The 13,630-nt window shown below is 35.0% G+C and overlaps 1 protein-coding gene across 1 annotated transcript in view; it reads right to left on the bottom strand.

The window, feature by feature from the left end:
- LOC107601745 (plexin A3-like) overlaps window positions 1-13,630 on the bottom strand; it is a 186,457-nt gene that overhangs the window by 79,288 nt on the left and 93,539 nt on the right. The window contains exons 7-8 of the mRNA XM_016294030.1: window positions 3,865-3,995; window positions 2,393-2,507 (exon numbers count right to left, since the gene is read on the bottom strand). Coding sequence (XP_016149516.1) covers window positions 2,393-2,507; window positions 3,865-3,995 — 246 coding nt within the window. The remainder of the gene's footprint in view (window positions 1-2,392; window positions 2,508-3,864; window positions 3,996-13,630) is intronic.

The raw sequence follows: 13,630 nt of genomic DNA, 5'->3' as shown, positions 1-13,630 counted from the left end.
TCTCTCTCTCTATATATATATATATATATATATATATATATATATATATATATATATATATATATATTTATTTATTTATTTTTCGTATTTTTATTTTTTTTAAAGGTCTTTTTTTATTTGGGCTAGTTAAATTAATTTTCGGGTTACCAAAATTTGAAGAGTACCTGCCCGAATGGGCAACCACGGATTTGGACATTTTGCAAGCCCTGGAGCGTGTTGCTGTTCAGCTTCCTCACAGACACTTAACGTTAACATTAGATTGAGCGGCCATGTAAAGTTGCTACTACTTACATATTTCAGATGATAAGTCACATTTGTGGTGGATAAATGATAGGCGAGTGTTTGGATGTCCTGCTGTATTTACTGTATTACCATAGACCAGCCGTTAACAATCTGCTTGACTTCGCCAATGTGGATTTTTTTTTTCTGCGACTAAGCGACTAATCAAATTTTGGTCTTCTGGTCGACTAAAGATTAGTCGACTATTAGGGGGCAGCCCTACAATAACCGCAACATAAATACATATAATTTACATAATAAAATTTACCTAAAAATGTCAATAATTTTTCTATATATAAACAAAAAAATTGTTATTTGCATTTTGGAAAAATGTATTCTCATACTGTGACACCTCAAAAGCTGGATGGAAACCCAGTTAATGTGGTGTCCCTGCATGAAGAGGATTCAGAAGAGGAGTAAAAACAGTTCCAGCTGCTGCGTGTACGTTGCTTATAGTATTTTGGTCCTGCCTTCAATGTCCAATGTCCATCAGATAATTTTTTCTATTTCATCAAAAATAAATAAATAAAATAAAACAATTCTAAAAGCTTCAAAAACTAATAGCACAGCATTAATGAACGCTCTGAGAAATGTCCTCCCTGAATAATAGCTTGTGAAAATTCTATTTTCAGTCAGAATGACATTTGCAACAATTCTTCCTTTTATTGTCCAGTGTAAACGCACGTCTAGGGAAAATGCCTTGGCTCCAAATTTCCAGAAAGTTCCCAGTGTTTCACAGACTATGAGTGAAACAAGCGATTGTGTGATTGACACATACAGATGGACACTTGTGAGACAAACACAGCAGGTCCAGAGGCCGCTGACCAGGTTGGGTCTGCCACGGCATGAGGGGCTTGCTGGATGTCAAAGGAATAGCTGATCCAAAAAAGAAAATCTGTCATTATTTACACACCCTTATGGTTGTTTCAAACCCGTATGTTTCTATTTATTCTTATGACACATACAAACTACCAGCATATGGGTTTGGAACAACATCATGAGGGTGAGTAAAGAACACAATTTTCATTTTTGGAAGAACTATTGCTTCAAATTTGTATGCGAATTTGAGGCGGACACATAAGTGGTTCTGTTGTACTCACTTCCTGTTCCTCCAGGGAGCAGGGCACAAAAGCTTGCATACTCTGTTTAAAAGAATGCCAACCCTCTAGGGCAAATCACAGCGCAGGAAACTGAGAACAGACGAGCCGTTCTGAACATCTGAATCTATCTTTCATTTGAGAAAGTGAAGCAGTGAGTCATCTAAGCCACACTGAATCCCAAATGAACTCATAATACATCTGAATCAGATTATGCCACGTGGCACCACTGCAGATCAAACCCTCGAGACTGGAACGGTTTATACTGCGGACGGGCAGTCAAGCGCTCGTTTAGCACCAACTAGTTGATTAGCAAAAAGACAATTCAGATTACTTAGAAAATGATTTTCAAATTTATGATGGGAAGAGAATGTGAAGAGCTACGAGAAACAGAAGTTTAACCGTTTTTTTTTGTTATTTCTACATTGCATTTTTTAATTATTATTTTTAATTTAATAATTAAAAATATGAAAAAGATATAAAAAACTTTTTTCATAAAATGTTTCATTAAAACATCAAAATTTAAAAATTACATTTTTTTTTTTCAATTTAATTCTTCCCAATAGAAAAGCACAGGCTGTTATATTTACAGTACGAGTTAACTACACTGTTTTTCATCTAGGATATATATTATTAATATTTAAAACATTTTATATTAATTATTATAGTAAATATAAGCATTATCTACGGTACATATTTTTTATATTTTATTTTTCTACTATAATAAATAAAAGCAATGTTTTTACATATATAAATGCACATTTTCATTTTCATATAAATGCACATAAATTTTTTTTTTTTGTAAAATTACTTTTCGGCTTGTCGTTTTCAGCACATTCTGACTGTTTATGTGAACACATTTCTAGCATTATCTTCATATTTGATTAAACAAATGACTTGATTTTTATTATGCGTTTGAGTACTTAAGACTACAAAATAACTCAAAATGTCCATCAGTTGATGAGTGTCATTTATCAGAGGTTTGTTTGGTTAGCTGGTCTGGTTTGGTTTCTTACCTCTGCACTGCTCACTCGACCTTCCTGGAAAGAGCACTCGGCAACGTTATTAGTGCAGATGTGGCGATATTTACACCAGTTGCAGGGGAAAGGGCTGCTAACACACGACGAACACCTGCAGAGGAGAAAAACAAAACAGAGTTGCATGAGAGGTCTGTTCTGAGCACATAAAACAAGTCATCTGTGAACTCAGCCAAAGTTTTCACTGACTTTAGAGTTAAACCACAATGTAACTGACTATTATACCACAAAATCCACCCCAAAACTGGTTTTGTTTAATAGTCTTATTCCAAGTTTTGAAAGCATATTTTACATAGTACAAAGTAATTTAATTCAGTGTTTTTATGCAATCACAAACTGGCTTTGATGCAAAATAATATTTGATATGTATTTATAAATTATATACATTGCAAATAAATAATAAATAAAATATCAAAAATTAAATAATTATACATTTTATTATAAAATTTAGACAGACAGACAGACAGATAGAGATATAGACAGACAGACAGACAGATAATACATAATCCATGCATTTGTATGCTTTTTTCCCCCAGACGGTTTAATTGATTACAATAGAAATTATCTAGTTTTGTTTTGTGTCACTTTAACCTGATTGACTTTCCTGTCAGCATCTGAAAATAGCACTTTCTGGTTCAAAACCACCATCTTTTCAGTGCAGAACCAGATTTTCTTCATGGAAACTAACAAAACAGGGCCATATTTGGCAGTTGCTGTCAATGGAAACGGTACACACACAAAAAATTAAAATCCAGCAACCAAACCAGATATACACCCAGAAATACAATAAGTTGGAACTACGACTTGTTTGGTATCTTCAGCAGCGACCTAAACTCTCTGTCCTCAACTGAACCTCTGGCTCAAGTCATTCATTCCCTCAATTCTTCGAATACTTCACCTATAAATCACTTCATTGTCCTTGGGAACATCTTGAATGAGCCCCGGGTCAGACTTAAACTCTCATAGAGACTCTCTCGGCATGAATGAAGATGCCGCTGTGGAAATCTGAGCGGTCAATGTGTCACAAATCCGCTCTTTCACTTCAACACACACAATTAATCCTCGAGGGCCATTGAACACCCGACTCGTTCACACCGCTTCTCAATTAGTCAGTAACCCGACCCTGAAAAAGTCTTGTAGATGGCGGCCCTAATGACATTCCCAATTAAACAGTCACGTCCTGCCGAGAAACATAAGTAGGCGGCACCTGTGGACACGAACGCGTGTACCCAACGAAATGCCAATCGTGCCACGAGAGATGAAGCGCATGCTGTGAGAAGGTTTGCGGACACTTCTGGCAGGGCGATTTTTTCCATCTCATGCTGTCTCTCATCTACCACAGGTCCCATATGGAAAGCCCACGCAATATGCCATCCTAATCACATCCTTCCCTCTGGAGGCACGGTTCAGATCGCCTTCAGAGAGCACTCGACAGTCCGAGCACACCACACCTGGAGCTGCATTGCTCAGTATAATCTCGTTTCGCTCTCGGGAGGAAGAAAAGATCCTCTGCTCCCGTTTGAAACATCCCAGACGTTGGCACTGGCAAAATTACACCGACCGCTTTCTTGCACAACCATCTCTGGCGGAACAATTGAAAGCGTACGGATTATCATGGGTCATTTAAAACAAGTTAATGCATTTTCTTTGCAGTATGGGTGCGTTTGAACTTGCTAAATCTAATATTACTGCCGACAGGGGTTCGGCGTGGGTGTGTTTTTTAGCACGCTGGAAGGTAAAGATGCAAACTAGAGCTGATAGAGGAGGGCGCTGCGCTCCACTGCTGCTGAAATGCGTTGTAAATACTGCAAACCGATCTGAAAGTCTCGCCTGAAATATGCAAAATGCTGTGTCAGGGGTTTAAGGCCCATCAATTCACTCAGCTTTAATTTGAGCGTGGGCTGAAAAACACAGCACGGCCAAATGGTGACACTCTGATGAAGTGAGTGCTTTACCATCACTGGGAGTCTGGGCTGGACTTTCAGCGCAGGCAAATCTGGAGTTTGTGCACTATAGTTAAACTGAAATTAAAAATTGACCATATTTAAGTTCTTAATACAAGTTTCTGGCCACGATTCATCTGTGCATATCATTACAAAAGGTCACAACAAATTCTCTTGCTTTCTTTCTCTTTCTTTTTCTCTCTCTCTCTTTCTTTCTCTCTTTCTTTCTAGCAAAGAGTAATACAATAGTCTACCTCTAGAACGCCCTCTTTTCACAATCCAATCAATTCATAATGGATAAAATCAAGCCTTCAGTTATATTCAGTTGTAAGGTGGATGGATTATCTCGGCAAAGGAGAAGTGCTCACTAACACAGGTTTAGACAGATTTGTGAACAATATTTGAGAGAAATAGGCCTTTTGTGTACATAGAAAAAGTATTGGGGGGCAAAAACAAAAGTGTTGCGTTTATAATTTTGTTCAGTGTATATATAAATATTTATTCATGCAAAACATTATTTATTATCTTCTAGTTTTCAGCACATTCTGACTGATGCTTCCAAGACCAATATCTATCGTTCTATCTTTCCATCTATCTATTACATATATAAATTATATAATTTATATTTATCGATATATATTGTAATATCTGATCAAAATTGTTATTACATACATATATTATGTTTTGCTCATGACTGCATATTAAAATGATAGATTTATTATATAACAACATTTTGTCCTGACTGTTGCTTCTAAGACTATCACAAATCATTTTTGCAAATTCAACAAAACATTGCCAGATAACATTATCAGCAGAAACCGCAACAACACTGCAGAACAGAAAACCAAACAGAACAGACAATCAAACAAAATTTGCAAGGCAATACAAAAAAAATCAACAAATGTTCCTTATTGTTAAGCTCTACAACTACTCCTTGAAAACCTACCCAACTATTCATAAAAACGGTGAAAGAGGACACAGTCGTCCTTTGATATGCGCTTCCTGGTAACTTGAGGCCACGCATATCTAGGCTGAGCAATAAAACACAAAAGAGTTTCACATGTTTAATGAATGCCCACATTCACATCCAAAACTAACTAGCACCAGAAAGACACCCTCGCTAACAGCTGCATGGGAAGACGAAACAGAATAAAGAGCTTCGGCTTTATATAAGCCATTTCATAACTAAATATCCTGAAATGCACTACGGCTTCCTCCCCTGCCCCCTCTCTCACATCACAGGTGGTCGTTTTCCCGCAGGGAAAGAGGAGGTTAAGAGGGGGCTGGGGAGGGACCTTTGGGTCTGGGTGGCCAAAGAATTGTGAGAAATAAAGATGGAGGCAGGAGGACGAAGACGAGTGGGTGCCATCCACCGGCGTCACCAGAGGCGAAGACAATCGGCGGGCTAAACGTTCCCACAGGGCTTTTGTGAAAACAGGAAATCTGGCACAGGCTTTAGGACGTGCTGGCAAGGTAGCGGGCCTCACTCGGATGTGGGTTGCCATGGCAACTGCCGAGCCCGGCTCGATGGATCAGCACAGGCGCTTGTACTTGCACACACATTCACACATACAGAGAGCGGATTGCCGAGTGTAGCTTTGCGCATCTAATTTTCTACGTGTATATGCAGCACCAAGATGCAAACTGTCGTCACCACGTGGCGGCTCCCTCCAGTTGTCATATTTTATCCTCCTTTTGTTTTCCGCTTTCCTTCCTTTGATAAACTAATTCGCATTTCCCTCCCGTTTCCATGCAAATCACAACTGGAACGGCCGGAAAAACAAAGGAGGCGCTAACAATGCGTGATAGTGCTGGCTGACTGGGTTAAGTGATGTAAAGCACTCGAATGAAAGGAGGAGCGGCGGAGGGAAATAAACGAGGGGGTTCCTGTCCTCCGGGACGCACCGACACGTCTCCACCCTCTACATCGACTTCACGATGACTGAAGTGCAAATGAACATAAATATATAGAGTGCAGATCGCTCTCAGGCCAGAGTTTGGGCATGACTGCGAATCAACGTTGAACTGAGTTCCATTCATAATATTGACTGAACTTAACTGAATCAACATTGACAATATTGTCTTTTTAGAGCAATGTTACAGCTGAAGTTGTATTGGTTTCATATTTGAAAAACCTAGCACTGTAATTTTAATTTTTATTACTATGAAGCTGCATGCTTTTCAACAATCTGTATTGTATAAAGCGCTATATAAATAACCTGACTTGAGGCAGAAGCAGATGACCGTGTGAACGGAGCACAAAAATAACTCAAACCTCAAACGGAAATCATCTCAGCAGCCAACAGCTGGACCGCACTGCAATTACGCACCAGCGCTAACACCTCTGAAGCAATTACACTCATTTACTGACCACAGACAGAGCTGCAACTCACTCTTTTTTACTGCCAGTGGGAACTTATTGTGTGTTTCTAAGCAAAATTACGATTGCAGCAGAATGTTTGCTGGTTTCTGAGAAATTTACAGATGTTTTTGTTTTCAAATGAGGTTCTCAGAACAACTCAAACATCCAATTAAAAATAATTTTCCATATGGAATAATTTTCCTCTTGAATAAATTTTTTTTTGCAAAAGCTAAAATAAAAAAAACAAATATTGCATATTTGCACTAGATTAAAAAAAAAGAAGAAGAAAACTCCTTCTGACTACATTAAAATTATTCAGCCCAAAAATAAAAAAACTATCATAATTTACTGACCCTCAGGTTGTTCTAAACCTGAATGAATTTCTTTCAGCAAAAGAAGATATTTTGAAGAATGCGGATAACTAATTAGTTGACAGTAGCCATTGATTTCCATAGTATGGAAAAAAAACTACACAAGTCAATGTCTACATCAAATGTTTGTTTACCAGAATTCTTCAAAATATCTTCTTTTGTGTTCAGCAGAAGATAGAAACCCTTACAGGTTTCTAACAAGTGGAGGGTGAGTAAATCATGACAAAACTGTCATTTTTAGGTGAACTAGGTGAATCAATGATCGTGCTGTCAAACGATTAATCGCATCCCAAATAAAAGTTTTTGTTTGCATAGTATGTGTTCTGTGTATATTTATTATGTGTATATATATAATATATATATATAAACACACACATGCAGTATATATTTTGAAAATATTTACGTCTATATTTATATTCATATACTTTATATTATAAATAAATATATTTAATATATAAAAATAACATATATTTTTTAATATATACATGCATGTGTGTGTATTTATATATACATAATAAATATACACAGTACACATACATATCTTATGTAAACAAAAACTTTTATTTTGGATGCGATTAATCGCGATTAATCGTTTGACAGCACTAATCAATGATGAACTGACTTTAACTGGAAAAGTGTTTACTATCGTCCTCTTGCATTATCGACACACTATTTATCTGTTTAATACTGTAAAGCTGCTTTGACACAATCGGGGATCTTGGTAATGTCCCGACTTTTCGACAAAGGCAATAATTGTAAAAGTACTCATGCTATCCGAGTAGAGAAAAACATGTTTGTCAAGGTTACACTTCAACAATACATATCACATCAGTAAAAAAACTACGAAGAAAAAAGGCCGGTCCACTGCACATTCTATAATAAGCAAACAGGTGACGTCTCGATGGAAAAAGCCAACTTTTTTCCGACAGATGCTACGGGCAGAAGTCGTCATAGTTGGGTAAACTTCTATAGTGGTGAATGGAAACTACAACAAAAGCAAATGAAAATATTCACAATAGCATTTCTATAACTTCTCAAAAGATGAAACAAATATCTGTTGCATTAGAAACAATAATGCAGCAGCTATGACAAGTTTTCTAAAATGTAATGGCAAGGTAATATAACATAAAGAATAGTTTTATAAAAAATGATGCATATTCAGTCTGACTGATGAAAGATTGAAAATATGTTTCCACAAACTTCAAATGGACAAACAACCCTGAAAAACACGGCTTGTGGTAAACGGTTTGACCTTAAGACAGCACGAAATATTTGATTTTGCTCATACCAAATTAAACATGAAATAAACATGAGACGATTAAATGTAAAAACAAATTCAAATGAAATCTGCACACTGTAAAAAAAACTCTTAGAATAAAGTTTATCATGCTCAGTATTTGATCAAAAATACAACAAAACAGTAATAATGTAAAATATTTTTACAATTTAAAATAACCGTTTTCTATTTGAATGTTCAAGCAGCAAGCTGAATTTTCAGCATCATTACTTGAAAGTCACATGATCCTTCAGAAATCAGTCTAATATGCTCAGCATTTTAGCACAGTTCTGTAAGCATTAATGGAAAAAAAATATATTAAAAAAATCACCTAAAAATTTTAATTCTGTCGTTTTAAAGCTGTATTTTTTTTTTTGCAAGAAACACAAAAGACGAAGATTGAAGAATACGCTATAAATAAATAATAATCTACAAATTTATAATATAAATATTTTTTAACTCTGGTGTTATATAATGAGAAACTTACTTTGTGATTTATAATTTGTTTTAAATAATCTGATTTCGTTTCCAAATAAAGAGACAATAATAAAAAAATGATCCAGATTATCTGAAAATATTTTAGTACACTAAGTGCAAATAGCATATTTTCTTAGCGATAGATAATATTTACACTAAGTGCAAATGGCATATTTTCTTAGCAATAGATAATATTTACACTACGTGCAAATAGCATATTTTCTAAGCGATAGATAATATTTACACTAAGTGCAAATAGCAGTATTTTTTAACGATTTGCTATTTACACTAAGTGCAAATAGCTATAGATTCTATTTACACTGTTAAAACAGCAAGATTTTCTGCTATTTATCCTACTTATTGCAAATAGTAGCAATTATCTGCACCTCAGTATTGTAGTATGTTATAAAACAGTGCGCAATAATAATGTATTGAGTGTAAATTATCATTTTAATTCAAATTATTAAATGGATGTCACCTTATTGGGACAATAAAGCTCTCCCTAAACCTACCCGATTCTTTATTTCATTTTTATTGAAAATAAATGCCTTTCCGATGCGATATGAGATTTGAAAAGGGAGAAAAAATTGTTTGGCAAAAAGTGGGTTCGAACTCGGGTCGATCGCGTCAAAAAGACTTACGCGCCTTACCATCTGCGCCACTGAAACTGATGTTTGACAACTGTCTTTTTTCCAGTGTTGACTATCCAAATCAGACATTGGTGGGCGGAGTTAGTGTAAATAGCCTCTGCCAATAAGGCGGGCTATTTGCACAGTGTAAATAGACACTCCGTATTTATATACTGTCTTGAGTGTATAACTTAGACTGTCATAATGTGAGGCCTGCCAATAATTTACAATTAATCTGATTTAGTTTCCAAATAAAAAAGGAAAAATGTATTACTAAAACAAATGGGTAAAAACTGCAAATTTTTGGCAGATTTAATTATCCAGATTATCTGAAAATATTTAAGCTATTTTTAATTGAATTCCCAGTAGATGTAAACATACATAATGCTATACTCAGTTTCCACAATAATAATAAAAAAAAATGACAATAACGCTTTACATCAAAGTGTAATTCATTAACATTAGCTAATGCATCACACATCAAACTAACAATATATATATTTTTATTTAATAACGCAGGTTAATGTTAATTGCTATTTATTAATTATATTTGATTTATTAATACATTGTTAACATTGTGTTAATGTATTATGATTAAACATGAGTAAATAAACTGATAAATATAAATTAATATAATAGATATATAAATGTATAACGTAGAAAAATGACACAAGTATTAAATCTTAAATGTTAAAATAATAAATAAAACTAAAATTATATAAATATAAAACAATATAAATATATAATAAATAATATAAATATAACATGATATAAGTATTAAATCTAATCTTAAAATACCAATAAATAAAACTACAATTATATAAATATAAAATAATATAAAAAATGAAGCAAGCGCAGTCGATACTGACAATGCCATTATTCACCAGCAATGCACACAGCAGTAATGATTTGTTTTCCTTTAATTATGCCCATATGTCTAAGGAAAGAAAAAAGAAACAGGAGCAGTCTTAATTAAAGAGATAGAAAAGGATATCTCTCGGTACATGCACCTTCAAGGCCTCCCTGCCCCTTTTCGCGTTCGTTTTTCACCCTTTCCTGCGTTCGCGAAATGAGTTTTTGTCCAATTAAACTGCACTTGTTTTTCTGGTGAACTGGAACTAATGTGATTTATGAGACATCGCCACCTTTCTCAGGTAGGGTGGTCCTGAGGTGGTTCCCGGGACACAAATACCCAGGTGACAACAATACGACGAGCCGCCGGAATGTTTCCTTGACGACCGTATTGATCCCTCTTGAAGCGCAGCATGTACGGCAAGCAAATCTGGGACAGGCACTCAGCGAGGGCTGTAAATTGCCCATGACAGGAAGCGTACAGTGAAACAATGCTCGTGTAAGCAAGCAGTCGCTTAGCGGACACTTTTGTTCAAAGTGACTTGAGGAACGCTGTACAGGGACAAATGCTCTGGAGCAACTTGTGATTAAGGGGATTGTGCTGGGATTGAACCAGCAACCTTCAGATTGTCATTCACGGACACAAAGAAGACTACGTTCAAATAATAGATCATCCAAAAATTATCATAATGCCACCCTTATGTTGTTTCAAACTTATGTTTAATTAATTGCATTTAAATGTGTTTATTTAGCATTAAATAAATAAATAATACCAATTAAATGGATTCATTTAGTATAAAAATATATTAGAAATATTTAAACTATTTATTTACATTTATTCCTTCATTTGGAGAAACACCAAAATAAGTAATTAAATAAATAAATTTAGTGTAAATATTTTCTAACTATTTATTAAAATGTTTTAATTTTTTTGGAGGAAGACCAAAAATATTACAATCAATCAATAAACAAACTACTTATTTACATGTATTCCTTCTTTTGGAGGAACACCAAACAAACAAACAAATAAATAAATATTTAAACTATTTATTTACATTTATTCCTTCTTTTGGAGGAACAAAAAAAAAATTACAAAAAATATAAAAACACCAAAAAAAATTAATTAATAATAAAATTGTGAAAATATCACTATTGTCAAGCCTGGTTCAATGCATCTTGATGCACCAATTTTGAATATGTGCATGCATGAATGACAATTCACATTTATTAATTTATTATAAATGTTTTGCATGAATGAATGAATTAAGCTTCAAATCTAAGTTGATTCATATTCTATAAACACTTACATATATATTTATTTATTTACTTACTCTTTATCTACTCTAAGGAACACAAAGATATTGCAAATAAAATAATTCTGAGCTGCTCTTTTTCATTTAATTAAAGCACTAAAAAAGCACCAGAAAACAAAACAGCATTAGATTTGGTCCACATGACATTGTTTTTTTCATTGAAAAGCTCATTTGCACATCCACATATTTAAACTACAAGATGTATGAAAATTGATGATATTTTTTTTTCACTATTGTCAAGCCTGTTTGAACCAAGTCTGAATATGTGCAAGCATGAATTACACATTTCACATTTATCATAAACGTCTTGCATAAATAAAGACACTACAGCATAAAATTACGCTAATTTACAAATATACTCATTTACATTTACTCTGAGGAGCACTAAATAAGATATTAGAAAGAAAATAAATCTCTGAGCTGCTCATTTTCATATACTGTAACAAAAGCACAGAAAAGCAGCATGAAATTGGTCCATTCGACTTGTTCACTGCTGTTTTTCACTGAAAATCTCATTTGCACATGCACATATTTAAACTAGAAAACCAATGACGTTAGCAGTCATTGACGTCAAACCTGGTGCAATGCCTCCTGAAACACCAAGTCTTAATGTGTGTGTGCACAAATGACACATTTCACATTTATTCATTTACCAAACACATCCAACATGATTCACAGGAGTCATTCAGCAACAAGTGAATGAGATTTAAAAGCTATTGAGATCTGGCCTGTTGATCACACAAAGCTATTGTCTGACTTCAGAAGACCTGGAATATATTGCATGAATCATGTGGGCTACTTTAATGGTGCTTTTTGTCGGAAAACAGCTGCTTGGATGCTGTTCAAAATACCTCCGGCTGGTCTTCCGCAGACGAAAAACAGTCATACGGGTTTGCATTTTTGGTTAAACTAAGACTTTAACCTTTACCTAAAGTCCAAGTTCCATTCATTTTCCAGCCGTTTCTCGTTGTCTCTCCATCTGAACTAGTTTGAGGAGCGGTTGTGCAACTGACTCATTTCTCCCCAGCTGAGAGCTTCACTCTCTGAGTACCAGCTTAGCTATTCCAATTTCTAAGAACTCTATTATGCTTCCATATTTGGTGTTCTTCTTATGAGGATAATTCCAGGATGGTTTCTACTGGTCTCCCCCCAATTCCAGTCCAAGTAATATTGCTTTATTATTTCTAAGGTCACATTGAACCCTGTGTAAATGAAGAACTAGGGCAGAAACGGGATGAAAACCTTGAAAACTCCAGCGGCCTTTCATGATGGAGAACACCGATAGCGGCTGTCTGAGGTGACTGGGTGGACAGATTGTTAAGATCGAGTGAGGGGTGAAAGACGGGGCGAGAGAAATCGATGGCGTGCATTAATTGATATACGTAAAGGACTAAGTGCTCTGAGAGTCTTCTGGGTCAATTGTGTCTTTGACCTTAGTGAGAGGAACAATGGGAGGAGCGTCCACCTGCTTGAGGGAGGGCGTATTGACAAGACAACAGTTTTCTCGGTGCCTTTCAGGACGTCTGTCTGGTACATGACCTTTAAGGTTTGCAGACATCAGTCATCAGAGATTTAAATGACGGTTTTATTTCACTTGACTTTCCCACTAGGTTGCAATCTTTCAGAAACTTGATGTACCTAGATTTGAAGTGCTGACACTTTCCACAGTACATTCTGTTCTTAAAAAGAACAGAATTACATACTTTATAATGTTATGAAATGTTATTCTGAAATTTGAGTGGAGACATTTTAACAATGCTTGCTGATGAAGAAATACTAAAAATAACATGTTCCAAATGAAAACATACATATTAGAAAAGTATTTTGAACATGTAATAAAAAGGACCTATAGAAAATCAATACAAAAAATATAGAGTATGTAAATATTACACACACAAACGATCTATCTATCTATCTATCTATCTATCTATCTATCTATCTATCTATCTATCTATCTATCTATCTATCTATCTATCTATCTATCTATCATTCTG

The sequence above is a fragment of the Sinocyclocheilus grahami genome, unplaced genomic scaffold (genome assembly GCF_001515645.1).
Source record: "Sinocyclocheilus grahami isolate Dianchi unplaced genomic scaffold, SAMN03320097.WGS_v1.1 scaffold312.1, whole genome shotgun sequence".
NCBI lineage: Eukaryota > Metazoa > Chordata > Actinopteri > Cypriniformes > Cyprinidae > Sinocyclocheilus > Sinocyclocheilus grahami.
This window is presented reverse-complemented; position numbering and strand designations above follow the sequence as displayed.